This window comes from Coregonus lavaretus (assembly GCF_964263955.1).
Source record: "Coregonus lavaretus genome assembly, chromosome: 13".
Classification (NCBI taxonomy): Eukaryota; Metazoa; Chordata; class Actinopteri; order Salmoniformes; family Salmonidae; genus Coregonus; species Coregonus lavaretus.
In genome coordinates, this window is record NC_140000.1 from 32,965,557 (window position 1) to 32,987,414 (window position 21,858).

The window sequence follows — 21,858 nt, forward strand, 5'->3', positions numbered from 1 at the left end:
ACAGGTGTGTGTAATGATGGTGACAGGTGTGTGTAATGATGGTGACAGGTGTGCGTAATGATGGTGACAGGTGTGCGTAATGATGGTGACAGGTGTGTGTAATGATGGTGACAGGTGTGTGTAATGATGGTGACAGGTGTGTGTAATGATGGTGACAGGTGTGCGTAATGATAGTGACAGGTGTGTGTAATGATGGTGACAGGTGTGTGTAATGATGGTGACAGGTGTGTGTAATGATGGTGACAGGTGTGCGTAATGATGGCCAGCATGGCGCCCTCGAGCCCCACGGAGGGGGAGCGGGAGCAGGCGTGACAGATCTGGCATTTACAACATTACACTGATAGGCCCAAGGCACTATAGTAATCAACTGCAATTCCAAACTTTGAACAAGCATATCTCCTGTCCCGTTTAAGCTTGAATTGTTGTCACTAATTGGCCAAATGGGGGGGCACCGCATCATTTGTGGGGGACAACATGTTTACTGTTGCCGTGTTTTATATGATTTAATACATGTTATTAACAAAGTCTGTTCCATTTGAAGTAGAAATCGAAAATAAACTTTATAAATGTAATCATTTTGAAAGTACAGGACATAGGTTGACTTCTATGTTAAACCCCCTAGAGTTGATGTCCACGCCACCGCGGGAATCGAATTAGCATAATAAAAAAGTCCCCATCAAAATCTGTCTGCTAGAGATATTCCTTTTTTTGATGAGTCCTCTATCTATCTCTATGAACGCTGCGCAATTCAGGCCATTTCCAAAGACAGTACAGCATGAAGATAGGCAGAAACTGCTTCTCCAATAGAAGTCCCCGATCACGCTTGTAGGCAATGTTGGCTAGCTAAACTCATGCGCATAAACACGTCATCGTGTCTAACGGTCGTCTCGCGGCAAACTGCGCATATGCAATCAATCAATCAATCAAATGTATTTATAAAGCCCTTTTTACATCAGCAGTTGTCACAAAGTGCTTATACAGAAACCCAGCATAAAACCCCAAAGAGCAAGCAATGCAGATGTAGAAGCACGTGGCTAGGAAAAACTCCCTAGAAAGGCAGAAACCTAGAAAGAAACCTAGAGCTGAACCAGACACTGAAGGCTGGCCAGTCCTTTTCTGGCTGTGCCGGGTGGAGATTATAAAGCCTTGTTCACACGCAGGCCTTAATGCTCAAATCAGTTCCATTTTTCAAATCCGTTTTGGAATACTGACTGTCCAAACAGCTTATCCCAGTTACTAATAAGCATGCACCTATTAAGAAAATGACTGTAAAACAGTTAAATCCCCATGGATTGATTTGGAATTAAAAAATTGTATGGTTGAGAGGGATGAGGCAAAATAAATGGCAAATAAGTCTGGCTGCACAACCGATTGCAAACATACTGCAAAATGAGAAATCATGTGTCTAAACTGAATAAAAATAAGAAGAAACTACACTATGAAACAAAGATAAATGACATAAAGAATGATAGTAAAAAGCTTTGGAGCACCTTCAATTACATTTTGGGAAAAAAGGCAAACTCAGCTCCATCATTCATTGAATCAGATGGCTCATTCATCACAAAACAGACTGATATTGCCAACTACTTTAATAATTTTTTAATTGGCAGGATTAGCAAATTTAGGCATGACATGCCAGCAACAAACACTGACACTACACATCCAAGTATATCTGACCAAATTATGAAAGACAAGAATTGTAATTTTGAATTCCGTAAAGTGAGTGTGGAATAGGTGAAAAAAGTATTGTTGTGTATCAACAAGCCACCAGGGTCTGACAACTTGGATGGACAATTACTGAGGGTAATAGCGGACGATATTGCCACTCCTATTTGCCATATCTTTAATTTAAGCCTACTAGAAAGTGTGTGCCCTCAGGCCTGGAGGGAAGAAAAAGTCATTCCGCTACCTAATAATAGTAAAGCTCCCTTTACTGGCTCAAATAGCCAACCAATCAGCCTGTTACCAACCCTTAGTAACGTTTTGGAAAAAATTGTGTTTGACCAGATACAAGGCTTTCAACAGACAGATGACAACAGACTTTCAGCACGCTTATAGGGAAGGACATTCAACAATCACAGCACTTACACAAATTACTGATGATTGGCAGAGAGAAATTGATAATACAAATATTGTGGGGGCTGTTTTGTTAGACTTCAGTGCGGCTTTTAACATTATCGATCATAGTCTGCTGCTGGAAAAACGCATTATCTACAACACAAAATCCATATGTAAGTGTGTGTATAGTGCATATGTTATCATGTATGTGTATGCATGTGTCTGTGCCTATGTTTGTGTTGCTTCACAGTCCCCGGTGTTCCATAAGGTGTATTTTTATCAGTTTTTTTTTATCTGATTCTACTGCTTGCATCAGTTACCTGATGTGGAATAGAGTTCCACGTAGGCCCCTACTCCACTACACCTCAGGAGTAAATGTCAGTTGGCTTTTCATAGCTGAGCATTCAGAGGTTGAGACAGCAGGTGCGGTAGAGCGAGAGAGAGAGAGCGAGAGAGAGAGAGAGAGACAGAGGGTCGAAACAGCAGGTCCAGGCCAAGGTAGCACTTCCGGTGAACAGGTCAGGGTTCCATAGCCACAGGCAAAACAGAAGAAACTGGATCAGCAGCACGACCAAGTAGACTGGGGACAGGGACAGCCAGGAGTCGTCAGGCCAGGTAGTCATGAGGCATGGTACTAGGGCTTAGTTCCTCCTGAAGGGGAGAGAGAGAGAGAGAGAGAGAGAGAGAGAGAGAGAGAGAGAGAGAGAGAGAGAGAGAGAGAGAGAGAGAGAGAGAGAGAGAGAGAGAGAGAGAGAGAGAGAGAGAGAGAGAGAGAGAGAGAGAGAGAGAGAGAGAGAGAGAGAGAGAGAGAGAGAGAGAGAGAGAGAGCAACCAGTGAAGAACAAACACCATTGTAAATACAACCCATATTTATGTTTATTTATTTTCCCATTTGTACTTTAACTATTTGCACATTGTTACAACACTGTATATATACAAAATATGACATTTGAAATGTCTTTATTCTTTTGGAACTTCTGAGTGTAATGTTTACTGTTAATATTTATTGTTTATTTCACTTTTGTTTACTATCTACTTCACTTGCTTTGGCAATGTTAACATACGTTACCCATGCCAATGAAGCCCTTAAATTGAATTGAATTGAATTGAGAGAGAGAGAGAGAGAGAGAGAGAGAGAGAGAGAGAGAGAGAGAGAGAGAGAGAGAGAGCGAGAGAGAGAGAGAGAGGAGAATTAGAGGGAGCCTACCTAAGATCACACAGGACCCAAGATAAGACAGGAGCAGAGGCATCATGCCATCAGATTTGTCCTGTTTAAATATATATATACACACACACACACACACACACACACACACACACACACACACACACATATATATATATATATATTGTTTTGTTTCTCTGTAAAACTACTAGCCACCTAGCAATTTTATGAAGTTGGCTTTCGCTAACCCAGATAGGTTCCCAATCTCCCAACCTCATAACTAGCTACCAAGAAGACATTTCAGGATATCAATCAAGTTAGAGTAGCTATCTTAGCTGGCATGCCTGCTGGCAAGGTTGGTAGACTTTAGAAAAGCAAGCAATTACTAAATGTACTGAATAAGACTCACATTCCTTTCCATCTTTTACCCAGATGTGAGCAGAGATGCAGAGAAACATGTTTTTATTTTTTATATATATATATTTTACCACCAGTCAGGAGGATACAGACAGCTCAAGAAGTATGCCTAAAATATGCAGAAAAAGCTGTTTCAGGTGTTTGAAAAATGCTGGATTCTCCAATTTACAGATGGGGCCCAAGCACCCCTCCAGACCACCCCCCAGCCATCCTCACATACATTGTGCCACTTCAGATTTTTGGGGCGCATGACGACTCTGCGGGGGCAGGCATGGGAATTAATAGAATCCCCTCACTGTATCGTCCATAAATAAACTGTAGCCTAGTGAAGTGACTTCATGTTCACAACACCCTGAGTTGGAGGCGCACCAGAGAGGACAGGCGCACCCAGACAAGGGAACAGAAAGTATAGCTGTCACTTCTATTTATATGGTTCCCATGACTTGCTATCAGCAAAAGTGCATGTGAGTCCTGTGCGTCTGGAAAGATGGATAAGTTCAAAACTGTTCTTAAATTTGTTCAGAATCAGCAGACTAGTCTCGGGTTTGGTTTAGTTGCGTTGTTAACTGCAGGCGGGGAACAGATATTTTCGTCGGTGGTGTTCAAATGTCCTTGCAGCGGCTGGAACTTTTTATATGGCATGGTGTTTCTCTTAGTGCCTGCTCTGGCACTGTTGGTGTTAGGTTACATCATGAGCAATAAAACATGGAAATTGTTTACAGGTTTGTGTTTACGCAAATCCACATTTTGTAGTTTTAAGTATTTTTGCGCCTGTGGGGTGGTCTTCTTTCAGATCACCACGACAGCAGTAGTTGCACCTGTAAGTTGGATTGCAGTCGCTTTGCTCAATGGCAATTACTTTGAATGCGCCATGACTGGCGTCAATGTAACGGTTTTCACAAACCACCTTTGCGATGGAAAGAGTCCGCAGTGCCTGGATGAACTTTATAAATTCCCCTGCGGGAGGGCCACCAACGTGCCACAATCTGAAAGGGATGATGTGCTGGCAACCATCCGCGCTGAGTCGCAGGTGAGATAATATGGACACTAATAGAACCAAGTTATGGTTTGAATTATACTTTTTTATCCTTTCTTCTTTGTCCCATTTTACACACTTCTATATGTTTTAGTGGGCTATCCTTGTTTTTGTCCACAGCCTGTTGGAGTGTAGGTGATTCGACTGTAAACAGTAATTGACACCACTGGATGTGTTCTGACAGCTAAGGGAGTTGTATTATATTTTAAACTGAGCCTCTGACATTATGAAGTACACATTTTTGCTTTGAAGGCATTTGTTGCATCGCAACAAAAGCAGAAGTGCCCCAAAGCAGAAGTGCCCCAAAGCATAGGCTACTTATAAGAATTCCATTGTTGTAAAATGTCAGTTCTTCTTCAGTCTGACTCAGTTTCTGTAAGACTTGTTCTCATTAATGTACAAAACTTTACAGTGTTTCCCATATTTTAATTTAGCAGTGGTGGGCCGCCACTGCTAAATTGTGTCTCTGCGGCTAAGAGGAGGGCCTCTAAAATGTATGGTTGGAGATCGCACCATTGGCCACACCCACTACCACGCTATTCTAACTTTGCCACCGCTGCTGAAAAAAATCCTAAGGGAAACACTGCTTCCTATTGTATAAAGAGGTGATGGATTAATTGATGACCAAAACACCTCTGAAATGAATCTACCATTCCTTATACAGTATACTGCCCAAATACATTCCCCGGCTACCTGCTATTTTTATAGATATGGTTTGAGTTTGAGCAGTATAATGTATGTGGGTAATTATAACTGTGACATTAACTCAGGCATTCCAGGTAAGGGGTTAAGCAGAATAGTTGAATATTGTGTTGAATGTATTGGTTTTGATTTCAGGTCCTGGGTTGGCTACTGATCGCCTCCATCATGGTCTTCAACCTCCTGCTGATCTGCGTTGCCCGGTGTAACTCCCCAGTCAGCTCCCTGCAGCTGAAGTTCTGGAGGGCCTATGCCCAGCGGGAGAGCGACCTGCTGGAAAGCTACACGGCAGATCACGCCGAAAAGCTTGCAGAGAGGAACCTGAAGAGCTTCTTCCAGCAGATGCCTCCAGAGCCTGTCACCACCCCACCTAACCAGGCTTGGGAGAAGATCTCGTCCCTCTACAGGTTCAGCACCAGAGACCACTACTATAGCATCCTGCACAAGTACGTGGAGACGTGTCATGATCCTGCAGAGGCCAGGGACCACAGGATGTCGTCTGTCAGGTCAGACGGTCCAGACACTGCTAATCTAGCCGTGCTCGCCTTTGTGGATGAGGGCAAGATGATGCTGTGAATGGGCATGCATATGATCATAGGAACAGCAGTGACAGCATCACTATCATGACCGTATCTGTAATCATCATTATTTTATCATCATAGTTATGACTCATTATAGAGAATTGTTGTCAGCATTATAATCTTCATCATCATCATCATTATCGCTGCGCATCAGGGGATTTTTCAGTAGAAAGACCAATCACATTATCTGATTAACCACTCTCAGGCCTTCACTTGAATAACAATTCTTCCCAATTTTATATTGTTACTTGAAAGTTCACTCACTGTATCACCAGCGCTGCTTGCAGCTTTTTATTTGAAATTCTATGCTCAGAAGGGAAATAATCATTTTTAAAATAGTTGACCATACTTTCTTTCTCTTTTACTTTTATTTTTTCTTCAGTATTTTAATGCTCCTCAGACTTGGCCTACATACAGCTGGTCTGTGGCATTAAACAGGAAACGCATGATCTGGTTCTATGAAATAAGGTACATATTTACTTCCTGTAAGCTAGTGCACTGCAAAATACTTTCAAGGAAAAGCCTGTTACCAGTGTACATGTAGCATCTTTATGACGCTAACCCACAAGAATATTCATATGGACCTTACAAGCTTGGTTTCCAAAGTATTTCTGAGTTATTGTTATTTATATTATTGCACTGTAAACTGACCATTGCCACAACCATTGCCACAAGTGAACTGCGATGAACATCAGCTCTGAATTGAATGTAAACTTAGTGTAATTGTTAGATTCGTATCTCTCTGTAAAGCTTAAGTAGTACTAGTCAGAGATCGGCAGTATTTCTGTTACATGTACTGTATTTGACATACATATTTCAATTACTTTTGAGTATTATATATACATTTTTATTTGTAACAACATACTTCAGAGAATGTTATTTTGTATTTTCAAAATACTAAAAATACTTTTTAACAAAAAAGGTATAGTGGTTCACATTTTGGTGGCCCAATATCACCCCACATTTGCTGCATTGGTATCAGAAATCTTATGGTACTATCGTGTGAGGCCATGGGAGTTGTTGTTGGATGAGTAGAGGAGCTTGAAAGAAAGTTAAAGCACAAGTATGAGTATGAGGATAATGCAGTGAATTTGGTCCATAAGTGGAAAGTAAACTTGACTTTGAAAGGGAACACACTATGTTATTGCCACACTGTCACTGCACTCACACTCATTCGGGAAGTGAGTCCTGTGCCTCGACTTTCTTTCAAACACCTTTTCACCTTCACCTGCACCTCTGATTACTTCACACTCACAGTATCTCATTTCTGACACCAATTCAATGAATTTGAGGTGATAGGAGGCCACAAAGCTCTGAAGAATAATTGGTCTTTAGGATAATATTTTGTAACAAGATACATTTTGGTGTATCTTTGCCCATTTCTGGTAGTAGTACATGAAGTACCTGATGTGCCCAATGTGGCAAGTACAGCCCTGTTAAAAGCTTCTCTGTGGGATAAATCAATGCACTCACAGGCCTTTTAGAGTGAAGAGACTATAGCTCCATCCTGTGGGAATTGTAGAGCATAGAAACTCATCACAGGCTTCTATAGGAAGTGGGAGAGGACATTATATGCATCTGCATGAGCTTGCATAGCTCAGTATTAACATTATTGTTGATTTCCATTACATTTTTTAACTGCTAATGAATGCATTGTAGCCTTAGTGCTGAAATAACACATTGCTTCCTGTGTGTGTGTTTTGTGCCTGTAAGAGAAAGGGAAAGAGAAAGAGAGGGCGAGAGAGAGAGAGCAAAGGCTGGTTGCATATACTGTATAATGTTGTATCTGGGTCAAGCTGTATGTGCATTTAATACAGATAATAAATCATGGTGCTGAAATCACTGTGCTGAACTGCTCAACTAACAATTTAAATGAATCTGGTTAAAGTGAAGTTATGTTTGTTTTTCTGACAGACTGCATGACCCTCTGGCTGCTTGTCATATGACATCACTCTCAGAGGACAACGGCAGCTGCATGGTCTGAAGTCAAAAACCAGATCTGCAGGATCTCAGCCAGTTTGGTCACTGCTGTTTTATTACCTATGCATAGGAAAGGAGGGGGGAGTGAGAGAGAAAGGGAAATTTAGAAGGAAGAAAGAAGAATCAGGGTGAGGTTTGAGAGCGGGAGAATACAGACAATCTCATTGGATTAAGTGGGTGGACAAGGGCGGGAAACAGAGATAAAGTGAGGAAAAGAGGGAGGAGTTCTTGGGGAGGAAGAGTGAAAGAGAAAGAACAGGAGGGATGGAAAGGGAGGGCAGAAACATGCTCAGAAGAGCTTCAGTGTGTTTGTATTTGCCTTTGGCTCAGACAGTACAGGGAGTGGAGTGAGTGTTGGATACATACATTCCAAAGGTAGCCGTTTGCGTCTAAACTATTTCACCACTGTATTTTTCTTCTTCTAATTGTCTATTCTCTTTGCATTATTTTGGTTTTTGCGGAGCGTGAGTAAAAACTCCTTGTCGACACCATGGATAACTTCCAGACGGTCCTGCGCTTTTTCATGAACCAGAAGTCCAGCATTGGTTACAGCTTCATGGCCCTCCTGACCATCGGGGGAGAGCGGATCTTCTCCATGGTCTCCTTCCAGTGCCCCTGCAACCACAACCAGAACTTTGCATACGGCCTGACCTTCCTGCTGGGCCCAGGCCTGGTGCTGCTGGTGCTGGGTCTCTTCTTCAGCAGCAGGCTGTGGCGCCTCTACACTGGCTGTTGCCTCAAACCCATGAAACTGTGCCCCAGGGGCAACTGCCTCAACTGCCTCAAAGTGTTTGTCAAAATCTTCTCCGGTGCCTGTGTGGCCCCATCATGTGGCTGTGTGTGGCACTGTTGAACGGGACCTTCTACGAGTGTGCCGTCAGCGGGCTGGATGAGAACCTGGTGGTGGATCTGTTCTGTAAGAACAAGACCTTGATGTGCAGGGAGGAGCTGGCCCGCGTGCCCTGCAGCAAGTCCAAGCTGCCCAGTGACGAGAGCATGGAGCTGCTGCTCATGTTCCGGGCTCAGTCACAGGTGAGTGCAAGCAGCAGTCAGACCCTGTTTGTGACTTTTGTATGGTGGAATGTCATATTTTTCACTGTCAATGGGTTATTGATACAGCTGCAAATGCTGGTACGAGTCAGACCAAAATGAAGGTGTGATTCATTGATTTACTTTACTGTTTGTATTTCAACTGACAGTAAAACAACAGTATTGGAAAAGTTTATTATTAACAATTATTATTATTAATGAATTATTATTATTATTTTCATTTAAAAAACTGTTGGCATTGTTTATTCATTTTATGTGAGTTTTGATTCATGTCTGTACATCCCCAGATACTGGGCTGGTGTATCATCATAATTTCAGCCGTTCTAGGGCTCCTCGGGACCTGCTACACCAACTGCCGCTCGAAGGTCAGCTACCTGCAGCTCACCTTCTGGAAGCGCTATGTAGAAAAGGAGAAGGAGCAGTTCGACAAATTCGCTATGGAGTACGCATCCAAACTGGCCGAGAGGAACCTAAAGAGCTTCTTTGAGAACCGTGACCCGGAAATATTCCCATTCCCCAACCACAAGGCCTGGGAGGAGGTCTCAGCCCTCTACACCTTCTCCAAGAGTGAGCAGTACTACAGCACCCTGCAGAGGTATGTGGAGCGTGATGACCGAGACTACAGCCCTGAGAAAAGACCAGTCATGGAGCTGGAGCACGGCATAGAGATGAGCTGAGAGAGGGGCGGATAATGGCATATAAATACATATCCAGAGAGGAATGCAGATTTATTTCACAAACACTACATTGGGACATTGTTTGACCCTTTCTATTGACATTGTATGAATGATAGTATATCCTATTTGTTAGACCTTTATAAATGACATGCAGTATATACTATAGATTTAATCTCACAGACTGAGGAGAAGCGTTGTTGCCTGCATTTCCCCCAAAGCACTGACATCTACACAGAACACCATAAAGCACTGACATCTACACAGAACACCATTCAGAAAGTTATTACCAGTAACACAGAAGTGATTACCAAAGAATGCAGCCATTGCAGAAGTGGTAAAACAGTAAGGCTTCTTGTCTGCTGGAACCCACAGTTCGTGAATGGTCATGAACACTAGCTGATGCAATGTCCCTGTCATAACAAACACTTTGATTTGAAAAAGTCTCCTCTACCTCTCTTTGTGTCAGTGGTACTGATGACGATGTGGTGGTGGAGTCAGGTGCAGGACACAGAAGCTTAGTCCAAACAGACTTTACTAGTCAGGAAAAGGACAATACAAAATAAAGAGCCTCAAACGACGGAGGCGAGTGATACGCAGACAGTGCGTAAAACACTAAATACAAGAGATGCGCAAACAGTGCGTCACTACTCTTGAATACGAGAATGCAAAATCCAACAACCCCAACAGACAGGCGTACAATTACACACAACTAACTACAAACAAAACGAGAAACTTATAGGGGACATAATGAACACTAAATGGAAACAGGTGTACAAGGAAGACAAAACCAAACAAACATCGATAACATTCAACGGTGGCAGCTAGTACTCCGGGGACGACGAACGCCGAAGCCTGCCCGAGCAAGGAGGAGGAGCAGCCTCGGCCGAATCCGTGACACTTTGACATGCCTTTGAGGCATTTCATTCACTTTACTGGTAGATAATGGTAGGAGAGCTATTGTAATTGTATAGTTTTAATAGGGAATTTTGTATGTAATATTGCTCCACAATATGAATGCTACATACATGACAGAGTTGTAACATGCTATTTGCTCGAAATGTTTACACAACTCAATGTCTACATAATTATGACAACTTGAGCACCACCTTAAATTGTCTTTCTATGGCAGGACAAGTGAAGCAGCTCACTTTATGTTGTATGGTAATTTGGGGATAACTAGTATTGTCCAAGCAATACTTTTTGGTCTGCCATTACTGCCGTCCTGTTCAGTTATTAATGTCAATAGTAGTCAATAACTCACACATTAAGAGGTGACATAAGGGATATTCTCACAGGATTCTACAAAAAATGTGTGGCCCCTGTTTTTCCCCCCCTCATTTCTAACATCTGTAAAATCGCTAACATGTAATGTGTAAGCACTAAATTAACCTGTACATAGAACCTTATTTGGACATGTTGCATTATGCCCGATAAAACCATTTTAGAGTGGTGAGTTTGTGTGTAAAAACTGTCCACATTCCACCATGTTTGACTAAGAGGGGAGAATGCAGCCATATTGGTGTAGTTACAGTGCCTTCAGAAGGTATTCATACCCCTTGACTTGATCCACATTTTGATGTGTTACAGCCTGAATTCAAAATTGATTAAATGGATTTTGTTTCTCACCCGTCTACACACAATACCCCATAATGACAACACTTTTTATGTTTTAAATTCTTCAAGCTGGTTGTTGATCATTGCTAGACAACCATTTTCAGATCTTTCCATATATTTTGAAGTAGATTAAGGTCAAAACTGTAACTTACTTGGCCACTCAGGAACATTCACTGTCTTCTTGGAAAGCAAGTGTAGATTTGGCCTTGTGTTTTAGGTTATTGCCCGGCTAAAAGGTGAATTAATCTCCCAGTGTCTGGTGGAAAGCAGACTGAACCAGGTTTTCCCTTAGGAATTTGACTGTGCTTAGCTCTATTCCGTTTCGTGTTTTTATCCTGAAAAACTCCCTAGTCATTAACGATTACAAGCCTACCCATAACATGATGCAGCCACCACTATGCTTGAAAATATGGAGAGTGGTACTCAGTAATGTGTTGTATTGGATTTTCCCCAAACATAACACTTTGTATTCTTGACAAAAAGTTAATTGCTTTGCCACATTTTTTGCAGTATTAAGTTAGTGCCTTGTTGCAAACAGGATGCATGTTTTGGAATAATTTTTATTCTGTAGAGGCTTCCTTCTTTTTACTCTGTCAATTAGGTTAGTATTGTGGAGTAACTACAATGTTGTTGATCCATCCTCAGTTTTCTTCTATCACAGCCATGAAATTCTGTAACTGTTTTTAAGTCACTATTGGCCTCATGGTGAAAACCCTGAGCGGTTTCCTTCCTTTCCAGCAACTGAGTTAGGAAGGATGCCTGCATCTTTGTAGTGACTGGGTACGTTGATACACCATCCAAAGTGTAATTAATAACTTCACCACGCTCAAGGGGATATTTATTGTCTGTTGTTTTTTTTTGTACCCATCTACCAATAGGTGCCCTTCTTTGCGAGGCATTGGAAAACCTCCTTGGTCTTTGTGGTTGAATTTGTGTTTGAAATTCACTGCTCATAATTGTATGTGTGGGGTACAGAGATGTCATTAAAAAGTCATGTTAAACTCTATTATTGCACACAGATTGAGTCCATGCAACTTATTATGTGACCTGTTAAGTACATTTGTACTCCTGGACTTATTTAGGCTTGCCATAACAAAGGGTTTGAATACTTATTGACTCAAGACATTCAGCTTTTAATTTTTAATTGATTTATAAAAAATTAAATTAAAACATAATTCCACTTTGACATTATGGAGTATTGTGTGTAGGCCAGTGACAAAATGTAATACATTTTAAATTCAAGCTGTAACCAAACAAAATGTGGAATTCCAGCTACTTCTGAGGCAGGTGCCCCAGAAATTAATATGTAACCCTGTTAAGACATTTGTTTATTACAAAAAGCTAATGTTGATACAAATACTGGTCATTGTAATTACAAAGGCATTTGTGGAATATTAGGTTTCTACGTTGTGTTAAAACACTATTTTCCTATTGAGAGTAAGTTACCAGGTTGTTAGCTAGATAACTGAACTAGGTGTAGGTCTAAAAAAATTGTTAGCGGCCCGTGAGTAGTACTCACTGGGGAAAAAGAGTCAATATCAAGGGATATCTTTATCTATATATTTCCGGATAGCTGTCCTTTTATTAGATACAGTAATGGGACAGTTTCTACATGCATCCAATCCGGACCTCCAAACTCTCCCTGCTACCGGGGAGATATTTGGGGTGAGATACATTCAAGACACGCACCTGATGCCCGCTTACATATTTGTAGAATATTCTAACTCTGGAAAGGAACATGCTGACATATCTAAGCCTTTATACTCAGGCATGAACGAATCCACATACTTTCTGAACTGTATCATATCTGTAGTCATTACCTGATCATTTATGTATCTGTATTTCTCAAATAATTCATAATTACAATAAATATCCTTACATGATATGTGAATCATATATATTTTAATGTTTCATCTTGTAGGTCTGATTGAAAATGTGCTAAATCTGACTTCGAAATGTCCAGCGGCCAAATGATTTTACCTGTTTAGGTGGCAAAAATCATTGTGCTTCTTCACATATCCGGCCATATCATGTATGATATCCAGAGGGAATCCAAAAATGATATGTGAATGAAAGATAAATATGGATTTTGTTATTCTAAAATTGATAAAATAGTTTTTTTCCTCAGCAGTCTACACACAATACCCCATAATGACAAAGCAAAAACAGGTTTTTAGAAATGTTTGCCCCCCAAAAATGAAATATTACATTTACATAAGTATTCAGACCCTTTACTCAGTACTTTGTTGAAGCACCTTTGGCAGCGATTACAGCCTAGAGTATTCTTGGGTACGGCGCTACATGCTTGGCACACTGGTATTTGGGGAGTTTCTCCCATTCTTCTCTGAAGATCCTCTCAAGCTCTGTCAGGTTGGATGGGGAGTGTCGCTGCACAGCTATTTTTAGGTCTCTCCAGAGATGTTCGGTCAGGTTCAAGTCCGGGCTCTGGCTGGGCCACTCAAGGACATTCAGAGACTTGTTCCAAAGCCACTCCTGCGTTTTCTTGGCTGTGTGCTTAGGGTCGTTGTCCTGTTAGAAGATGAACCTTCGCCCCAGTCTGAGGTCCTGAGCGCTATGGAGCAGGTTTTCATCAAGGACCTCTCTGTACTTTGCTCCGTTCATCTTTCCCTCGATCTTGACTAGTCTCCCAGTCCCTGCCACTGAAAAACATCCCCACAGCATGATGTTGCCACCACCATGTTTCACCGTAGGGATGGTGCCAGGTTTCCTCCACACGTGATGCTTGGCATTCAGGCCAAAGAGTTTAATCTTGGTTTCATCAGACCAGAGAATCTTGTTTCTCATGGTCTGAGAGTCCTTTAGGTATCTTTTGGCAAACTCCAAGCGGGCTGTCATGTGCCTTTTACTGAGGAGTGGCTTCTGTCTGGCCTGATTGGTATAAAGGCCTGATTGGTGGAGTGCTGCAGAGATAGTTGTCCTTCTGGAATGTTCTCCCATCTCCACAGACAAACTCTGGAGCTCTGTCAGTGACCATCAGGTTCTTGGTCACCTCCCTGACCAAGGCCCTTCTCTCCCAATTGCTCAGTTTGGCCAGGCGGCCAGCTCTAGGAAGCGTCTTGGTGATTCAAAATGTCTTCCATTTAAGAATGATGGAGGCCACTGTGTTCTTGGGGACCTTCAATGCTGCAGACATTTTTTGGTACCCTTCCCCAGATCTGTGCCTCAACACAATCCTGTCTCAAGGATGATCAATGGAAACAGGATGCACCTGAGCTCAATTTCGAGTCTCATAGCAAAGGGTCTGAATACTTATGTATTTATTTTTAATAAATGTGTTATTTCTAAATACCTGTTTTTGCTTTGTCATTAGGAGGTATTGTATGTAGATTGACGAGGACATAAAAAAAAAGAATAAGGCTGTAACGTAACAAAATGTGGAAAAAGGGAAAGGGTCTGTATACTTTCTGAATGCACTGTATACAAGATAAATGTAAGTCACAAAAATCTATTTCATTAAAGAGCTGTACTATAAAAGCTAAACCTAAGTCACACAAATCAATTTTCACTTAAAAGCCATACTGATACTGGTACAAAACTGTTAGTAGCTCTCTTGGTTTTAAGAGGTAAAGACCTGAGCCCTATTGGCAGTACTATACTGAATACTGTCTGTTCAGTGGATGTGTCAGTGATGTAAAGTACTTAAGTAAAAATACTTTAAAGTACTACTTAAGTCGTTTTTTGTGGTATCTGTACTTTACTTTACTATTTATATTTGTACTTTTACTTCACTACATTCCCAATGAAAATGATGTACTTTTTACTCCATACATTTCCCCTGACACCCAAAGGTACACGTTACATTTTAAATGCTTAGCTGGACAGGAAAATGGTCCAATTCACGCACTTATCAAGAGAACATATCAGGTCATCCCTATTGCCTCTGATCTGGCGGATTCATTAAAAACACATGCTTCGTTTGTAAATTATGTCTGAGTGTTGGAATATATAGATCTGTAAATAAAAATGGTGCCGTTTGGTTTGCTTAATATAAGCAATTTGAAATGATTTATACTTTTACTTTTACTTTTGCACCCATTACTGAGATGGTTGTACCAGTTTAGATCATTAAGATAGTCTCAGTATTCAATCTTCCCTACCCTGGCAGTCATTCTGAATGCAGGTTGCGGGTGATTAAACATTCCACTTGTTGCATATCCTAACTCTGGCTGGATTCCAATAGGAATTACACATCACTTTGCAAGCCGGCATAATGTGACTTGCAGGCCTGATGTGGCTTGTAAACCAGGGGTTTCCTAACACCACTGTGTTAAAGTATAACTAGGCCTTATGATATATAACTAGGCCTTATGATATATATAATGTATTGTCATAAATCATTACATTTTAAAGGCTAATAAGGCTGGTGGAACTTTTCATAGAGGGTTCTAGATAATAAAATTGTTATTTGTAGAACCCTTCATAGAAGTAGAACCATATACAGGGAGTTCTATGAAGAACCCTATATGGAGGATTGCAGAGGGTTCTACCGAGCACCAAAAAGGGTTCCACTATGGGGACAAACCGAAGAACCCTATGTAGTTCTACTTAGAACCTTTTTTTTCTAAGAGTGTACAGTGTCTGCGGATCCGACTTTTCCCAGACTATTTTTTCCTTGCACTAAAGGGCCTGAAGCTTCTGCGTTCTGCCAATGTGTTTATTCTTTACTTTATGCACAGTCTCTGCTCTACTCGTAATGATAATATTGTACATAACAGAACCAAAAATAATAGCACAGTATACCGTTACTGTAAGACAAAAACACCACCACATTTTTCTCTCATGTGGCCAAGATTCAACAGCGCACGCCACTAGGCAAAATACGTAGGTAGGCTATGCTGCAGTTTGTTAATGCCATCTGCAAAAAAAAATGTAGGCTTCTGTAGGCTTCTTTGAATCAATACTGTATAACTCAAAAAGATTCTAAATGCATATCCCCATGAAACTGATTGAGATTGGTATGCAGATGCTGCATGGACATTTCACCAGTAAAACTTGAAGAATTATAATTCACGATTGACAGCGAGAAATGTGAAGGGAAGAAGACCACAAAAATGTGTGCGTTAAGTAGAGGTAAAGAAACACACATACAGAATGTGATCTGCACATGCGTAGAAGCTTTGGGACCTTTAGTGCCAGAAAAGAAGGGGCCGGGAAAAGTCGGATTCCCAGCCATGGCCATGATTATAACAGCGATTCTGATCTAACCATAAATTCATACATTGTGCCACTGGCCTGAGACAATTTAAGTTCAATATGTAGATTTAGTAGGCTAACGTTAACTTAGCTGGCTCATTGTTGTCCATGCGAGGAAGTTAGGCTAGCAAGCATTTTAGCCAGGTAGCTTAGTCTAGGACTACAAAAACTAAATATGTGTACTATACTGTATGACGTTTTGCTCCGAGACCAGGCTGGACAGTCATAGACCGTTTTGCCAACATGAAAGAGAGGAGGGTGGCATTGGCGTTCATCTAGTCTACAAGTATGGTGAGCAGACATGTTTTTTCTACTTAGCGAGAATGCACAGTACACACACACACACACTCACACACTCACACTCACACAAACACACACACACAAACACACGCACACACACACACACACACACACACACACACACACACACACACACACACAGAGAAGTCAGTACCATGGCCAGCCACATTATATTTAGTATACGTTGATTGGACTAAATTGTTTTTGGTATCTTTAAGTTGTCACTGTATTAGACAAAGCATATAGTTGATCGGTGATGTTGAAATGTATAAGTTGAAATGGTGCTGGAAAAGCGGAGGCAGTGTTCCTGTTTTCTTTGCGCTGACTTGCGGTAACTCTCTGTGGTTATAAATCAATGTACACACACTTAAATACAATGTTTGTACTTTTCCTGTTGAAAGCGATATTCCAAGTATTAGTACAGTAAAGTACACACACTAAAGGGAAAAAACATGTTTTGAGCAAAAGTTTTTTTGACACGACCGCAAACTTCAAGGAGTCTTCAAGACATCTTCAGTCCTCCAACCAGGATTTCTGGAAAACCAGGGAATTTATTGAAAGTTCACTGACTTTTGCAACCCTAGTCATGAAGCACCTGGACCACCTATTGATATGTGCCTTTTGTTAAAATTCCAATGCAGCTGTTTTAATTTTAATATCAAATAATTTCTAGGTAACAATTAAGTACCCTACTGTGATTGTTTTCAATTAAAATGGTCAAGAATAAACTAAAATAGATTATTGGAAAATAGCAATATCTTAATCAAGAATTTTGCTAGGACTGTCTGGGAGTGGTCTGAGTGAGGAGGGGAAAACTGAAAACTAGCTGTTATTGGCAGAGAGGTTTGGAACTCTCTTTCGGATTGGTCTATTAACTAATTTACCACCTGGTGATGTCACCAGGCAGGCCAAAACTCCATCCCACCAAAACAGGCTGACATTTCAGGCGGTCTTTTCAAACACCTCTTATACTAAAAGGGCATTATCATCACTTTCACAATTTCACAGTATTATTCCAACCTCATAGTGTTATATATAAAACCCAGGAAAATCACGTTTTTGACTGCACTGGGCCTTTAAGTAAATCAGGTGTTAAATGAGGTGAAAAGGAGACTGGAGTAGGACTTTAAAGGTAAAAATATATATATGTTTGGAGCAAAATAGTGTTTTTTAGACACTGCAAACTGCAAAACTGCAAACTTCAAGGAGTAGGCCATTCAAGGCCATCTGTCTGATGGCCAGATGTGATGTCATTGGCCTCTCCCCTTGCTTGCTGGAACAATAGAGTAGCAATTGAGGACAAAAGAGGCCGTTTTCACACTTTGACTAGGGTGCCACCAAACAGACATTTGAATCTAACCTCCCAATTTACATATGAGCACTCCCCCTAGTGGTGTTTCAAAAAGAGAACATGTTTGTTTGAACTGCACTACAGTGATTACACCAGTTAGCCTACACTAATCTTTTTTTCATAGAGATGCATGACAAAGTTCTGGCTTGCAAACTTCTTTAAATGTTTACACATTCTGACCACTTAAGCACCACCCTGTGTAATGACAGCAAAAGTGAAACAGCACTTTGATGGTGTGTAATTTGGGGATAGGTCTTGTCCAAACAAGCATACAAAAGCTGGGGGTTAAATGTGAGAAAATTAGGGGTTGTTATCCCAGATGGAAGGCTATACCTTAAGTACACAGATCAGACCGCATTTATGTGGTCTAGAGTGGTCTCAAGACCAAGACCAAGAGATCAAGACTTCTCTCTGCTCCTATTCACAGTACAATCTGATTGATCAAAGAATTGATTAATTGAATCACAATATAATTTTAAATCGACATACGTATTAGAATTTGTGTTAGCATGTGTTTGTGCCCTAATATAGTGTTATGTTTGGGGCAAATCCAATACAACACATTACTGAGTACCACTCTCCATATTTTCAAGCATAGTGGTGGCTGCATTATGTTATGGGAATGCTTGTCATCGTTAAGGACTGGGGAGTTTTTCAGGATAAAAAAGAAACGGAATGGAGCTAAGCACAGGCAAAATCCTAGAGGAAAACCTGGTTCAGTCTGCTTTCCACCAGACACTGGGAGATGGATTCACCTTTCAGCAGGACAATAACCTTAAACACGAGGCCAAATCTACACTGGAGTTGCTTACCAAGAAGACAGTGAATGTTCATGAGTGGCCGAGTTACAGTTTTGACTTAAATCTACTTGAAAATCTATGGCAAGACCTGAGAAGGGTTGTCTAGCAATGATCAACAACTAATTTGGCAGAGCTTGAAGGATTTTGAAAAGAATAATCGACAAATGTTGCACAATTCAGGTGTGGAAAGCCCTTAGAGACTTACCCAGAAAGACTCACAGCTGTAATCGCTGCCAAAGGTGCTTCTACAAAGTATTGACTCAGGGGTCTGAATACTTATGTAAATGAGATATTTCTGTATTTCATTTTCAATAAACATTTCTAAAAACACGTTTTCACTTTGTCATTTTGGGGTATTGCATATAGAAACACTCAATTTAATCAATTTTGAATTCAGGTTTTAACACAACAAAATGTGGAATAAGTCAAGGGGTATGAATACATTCTGAAGGCACTGTAACACCTACAGACGAGACAGGAATGCCTATGGGGGAGGTGTTGCTGTATAGATTCAGAGCCATATCCCTGTAATGCTTAGAGAAAATCTCACATCAAGTGTTATTGAAGTGTTGTGGTTGCAGGTTCACCTGCCTCATCTAAAGCCTATTATTTTAGGGTGTTACTATAGGTCACCAAGTGCCAGAGGAGATAGCTGCCGTTTTACGGCCCTCTAACCAATTGTGCTACTATGTGTGTTTTTTCAAGTTTTTTGTAATTTATTCTGTACATAATGTTTCAGGACAGCGATTACTCACCTCGTATTGATTTTTCATCAACGAGTCGGACGCGAAGGATATTCTACAGACACCCGACAAGGACCAAATCCCCGTCATTCACATGAGAAAGAGACAGAGATATCATGGACGTAAGTCGGGATGCCTTGTAAGGATCTGACGACGAGCGAGTAATCTACTTCTTCCATCAATCCTATTAGCCAACGTACAATCACTTGAAAACAAAATGGACGACCTAAGATCAAATATATCCTACCAACGGGACATTAAAAACTGTAATATCTTATGTTTCACCGAGACGTGGCTGAACGACGACATGGATAACATACAGCTGGTGGGATATACGCTACATCGGCAGGATAGAACGGCTGACTCCGGTAAGACAAGGGGTGGCGGTCTGTATATATTTGTAAACAACAGCTGGTGCATAAAATCTAATACTAAGGAAGTCTCAAGGTTTTGCTCGCCTGAGGTAGAGTATCTCAAGATAAGCTGTAGACCACACTATTTACCGAGAGAGTTTTCTTCTATATTTTTCGTAGCTGTCTATTTACCACCACAAACCGATGCTGGAACTAAGATTGCACTCAATGAGCTATATAAGGCCATAAGCAAACAGGAAAACGCTCATCCAGAGGCAGCGCTCCTAGTGGCCGGGGACTTTAATTCAGGGAAACTTAAATCCGTTCTACCTAATTTCTACTAGCATGTTAAATGTGCAAAAAGAGGAAAAAAAACTTTAGACCACCTTTACTCCACACACAGAGACGCGTACAAAGCTCTCCCTTGCCCTCCATTTGGCAAAATCTGACCATAATTATATCCTTCTGATTCCTGCTTATAAGCAAAAACTGAAGCAGAAAGCACCAGTGACTCGGTTAATAAGGAAGTGGTCAGATGACACAGATGCTAAGCTACAGGACTGTTTTGCTAGCACAGACTGGAATATGTTCCGGGATTCTTCCGATGGCATTGAGGAGTACACCACATCAGTTATTGGCTTCATCAATAAGTGCATCGATGACGTCATCCCCACAGTGACCATACATACATACCCCAACCAGAAGCCATGGATTACAGGCAACATCCTCACTGAGCTAAAGGGTAGAGCTGCCGCTTTCAAGGAGTGGGACTCTAACCCGGACGCTTATAAGAAATCCCGCTATGCCCTCTGACGAACCATGAAACAGACAAAGAGTCAATACAGGACTAAGATTGAATCGTACTACACCGGCTCCGATGCTCGTCGGATGTGGCAGGGCTTGAAAACTATTACAGACTACAAAGGGAAGCACAGCTGCGAGCTGCCCAGTGACACAAGCCTACCAGACGAGCTAAATCACTTCTATGCTCACCTCGAGGCAAGCATGCATGAGCGCATCAGCTGTTCCGGTTGACTATGTGATCACGCTCTCCGTAGCCGATGTGAGTAAGACTTTTAAGCAGGTCAACATTCACAAGGCCGTAGGGCCAGGCGGATTACCAGGACGTGTACTCCAAGCATGCGCTGACCAACTGGCAAGTGTCTTCACTGACATTTTTAACATGTCCCTGACTGTTTCTGTAATACCAACATGTTTCAAGCAGACCACCATAGTCTCTGTGCCCAAGAACACTAAGATAACCTGCCTAAATGACTACCAACCCGTAGCACTCACGTCTGTAGCCATGAAGTGCTTTTAAAAGCTGGTCATGGCTCACATTAACACCATTATCCCAGAAACCCTAGACCCACTCCAATTTGCACACCGCCCCAACAGATCCACAGATGATGCAATCTCTATTGCACTCCACACTGCCCTTTCACACCTGGACAAGAGGAACACCTATGTGAGAATGCTCTTAATTGACTACAGCTCAGCGTTCAACACCATAGTGCCCTCAAAGCTCATCACTAAGCTAAGGACCCTGGGACTAAACACCTCCCTCTGCAACTGGATCCTGGACTTCCTGACAGGCCGCCCCTAGGTGGTAAGGGTAGGCAACAACACATCTGCCACGCTGATCCTCAACACTGGGGCCCCTCAGGGGTGCGTTCTCAGTCCCCTCCTGTACTCCCTGTTCACCGATGACTGCATGGCCAAGCACGACTCCAACATCATCATTAAGTTTGCCGATGACACAACAGTGGTATGCCTGATCTCCGACAACGATGAGACAGCCTATAGGTAGGAGGTCAGAG

General features: G+C 41.5%; 1 protein-coding gene and 1 pseudogene across 2 annotated transcripts; both read left to right on the forward strand.

Moving 5' to 3' along the window:
- Positions 1-4,127: 4,127 nt before the first annotated feature.
- Positions 4,128-5,951, forward strand: LOC311139486 (calcium homeostasis modulator protein 6-like; the record flags this gene model as incomplete). Its single annotated transcript, XM_084174369.1, has 2 exons — positions 4,128-4,670; positions 5,514-5,951. 2 exons carry the CDS (start codon positions 4,128-4,130, stop codon positions 5,949-5,951), a joined length of 981 nt encoding a protein of 326 aa, XP_084030495.1.
- Positions 5,952-8,151: 2,200 nt separating this feature from the next.
- On the forward strand, positions 8,152-12,332 carry LOC311139526 (calcium homeostasis modulator protein 5-like; annotated as a pseudogene). Its single transcript, XR_014615502.1, has 2 exons — positions 8,152-8,968; positions 9,274-12,332. The product of XR_014615502.1 is annotated as a calcium homeostasis modulator protein 5-like (transcript).
- The last annotated feature ends 9,526 nt before the right edge of the window (positions 12,333-21,858 follow it).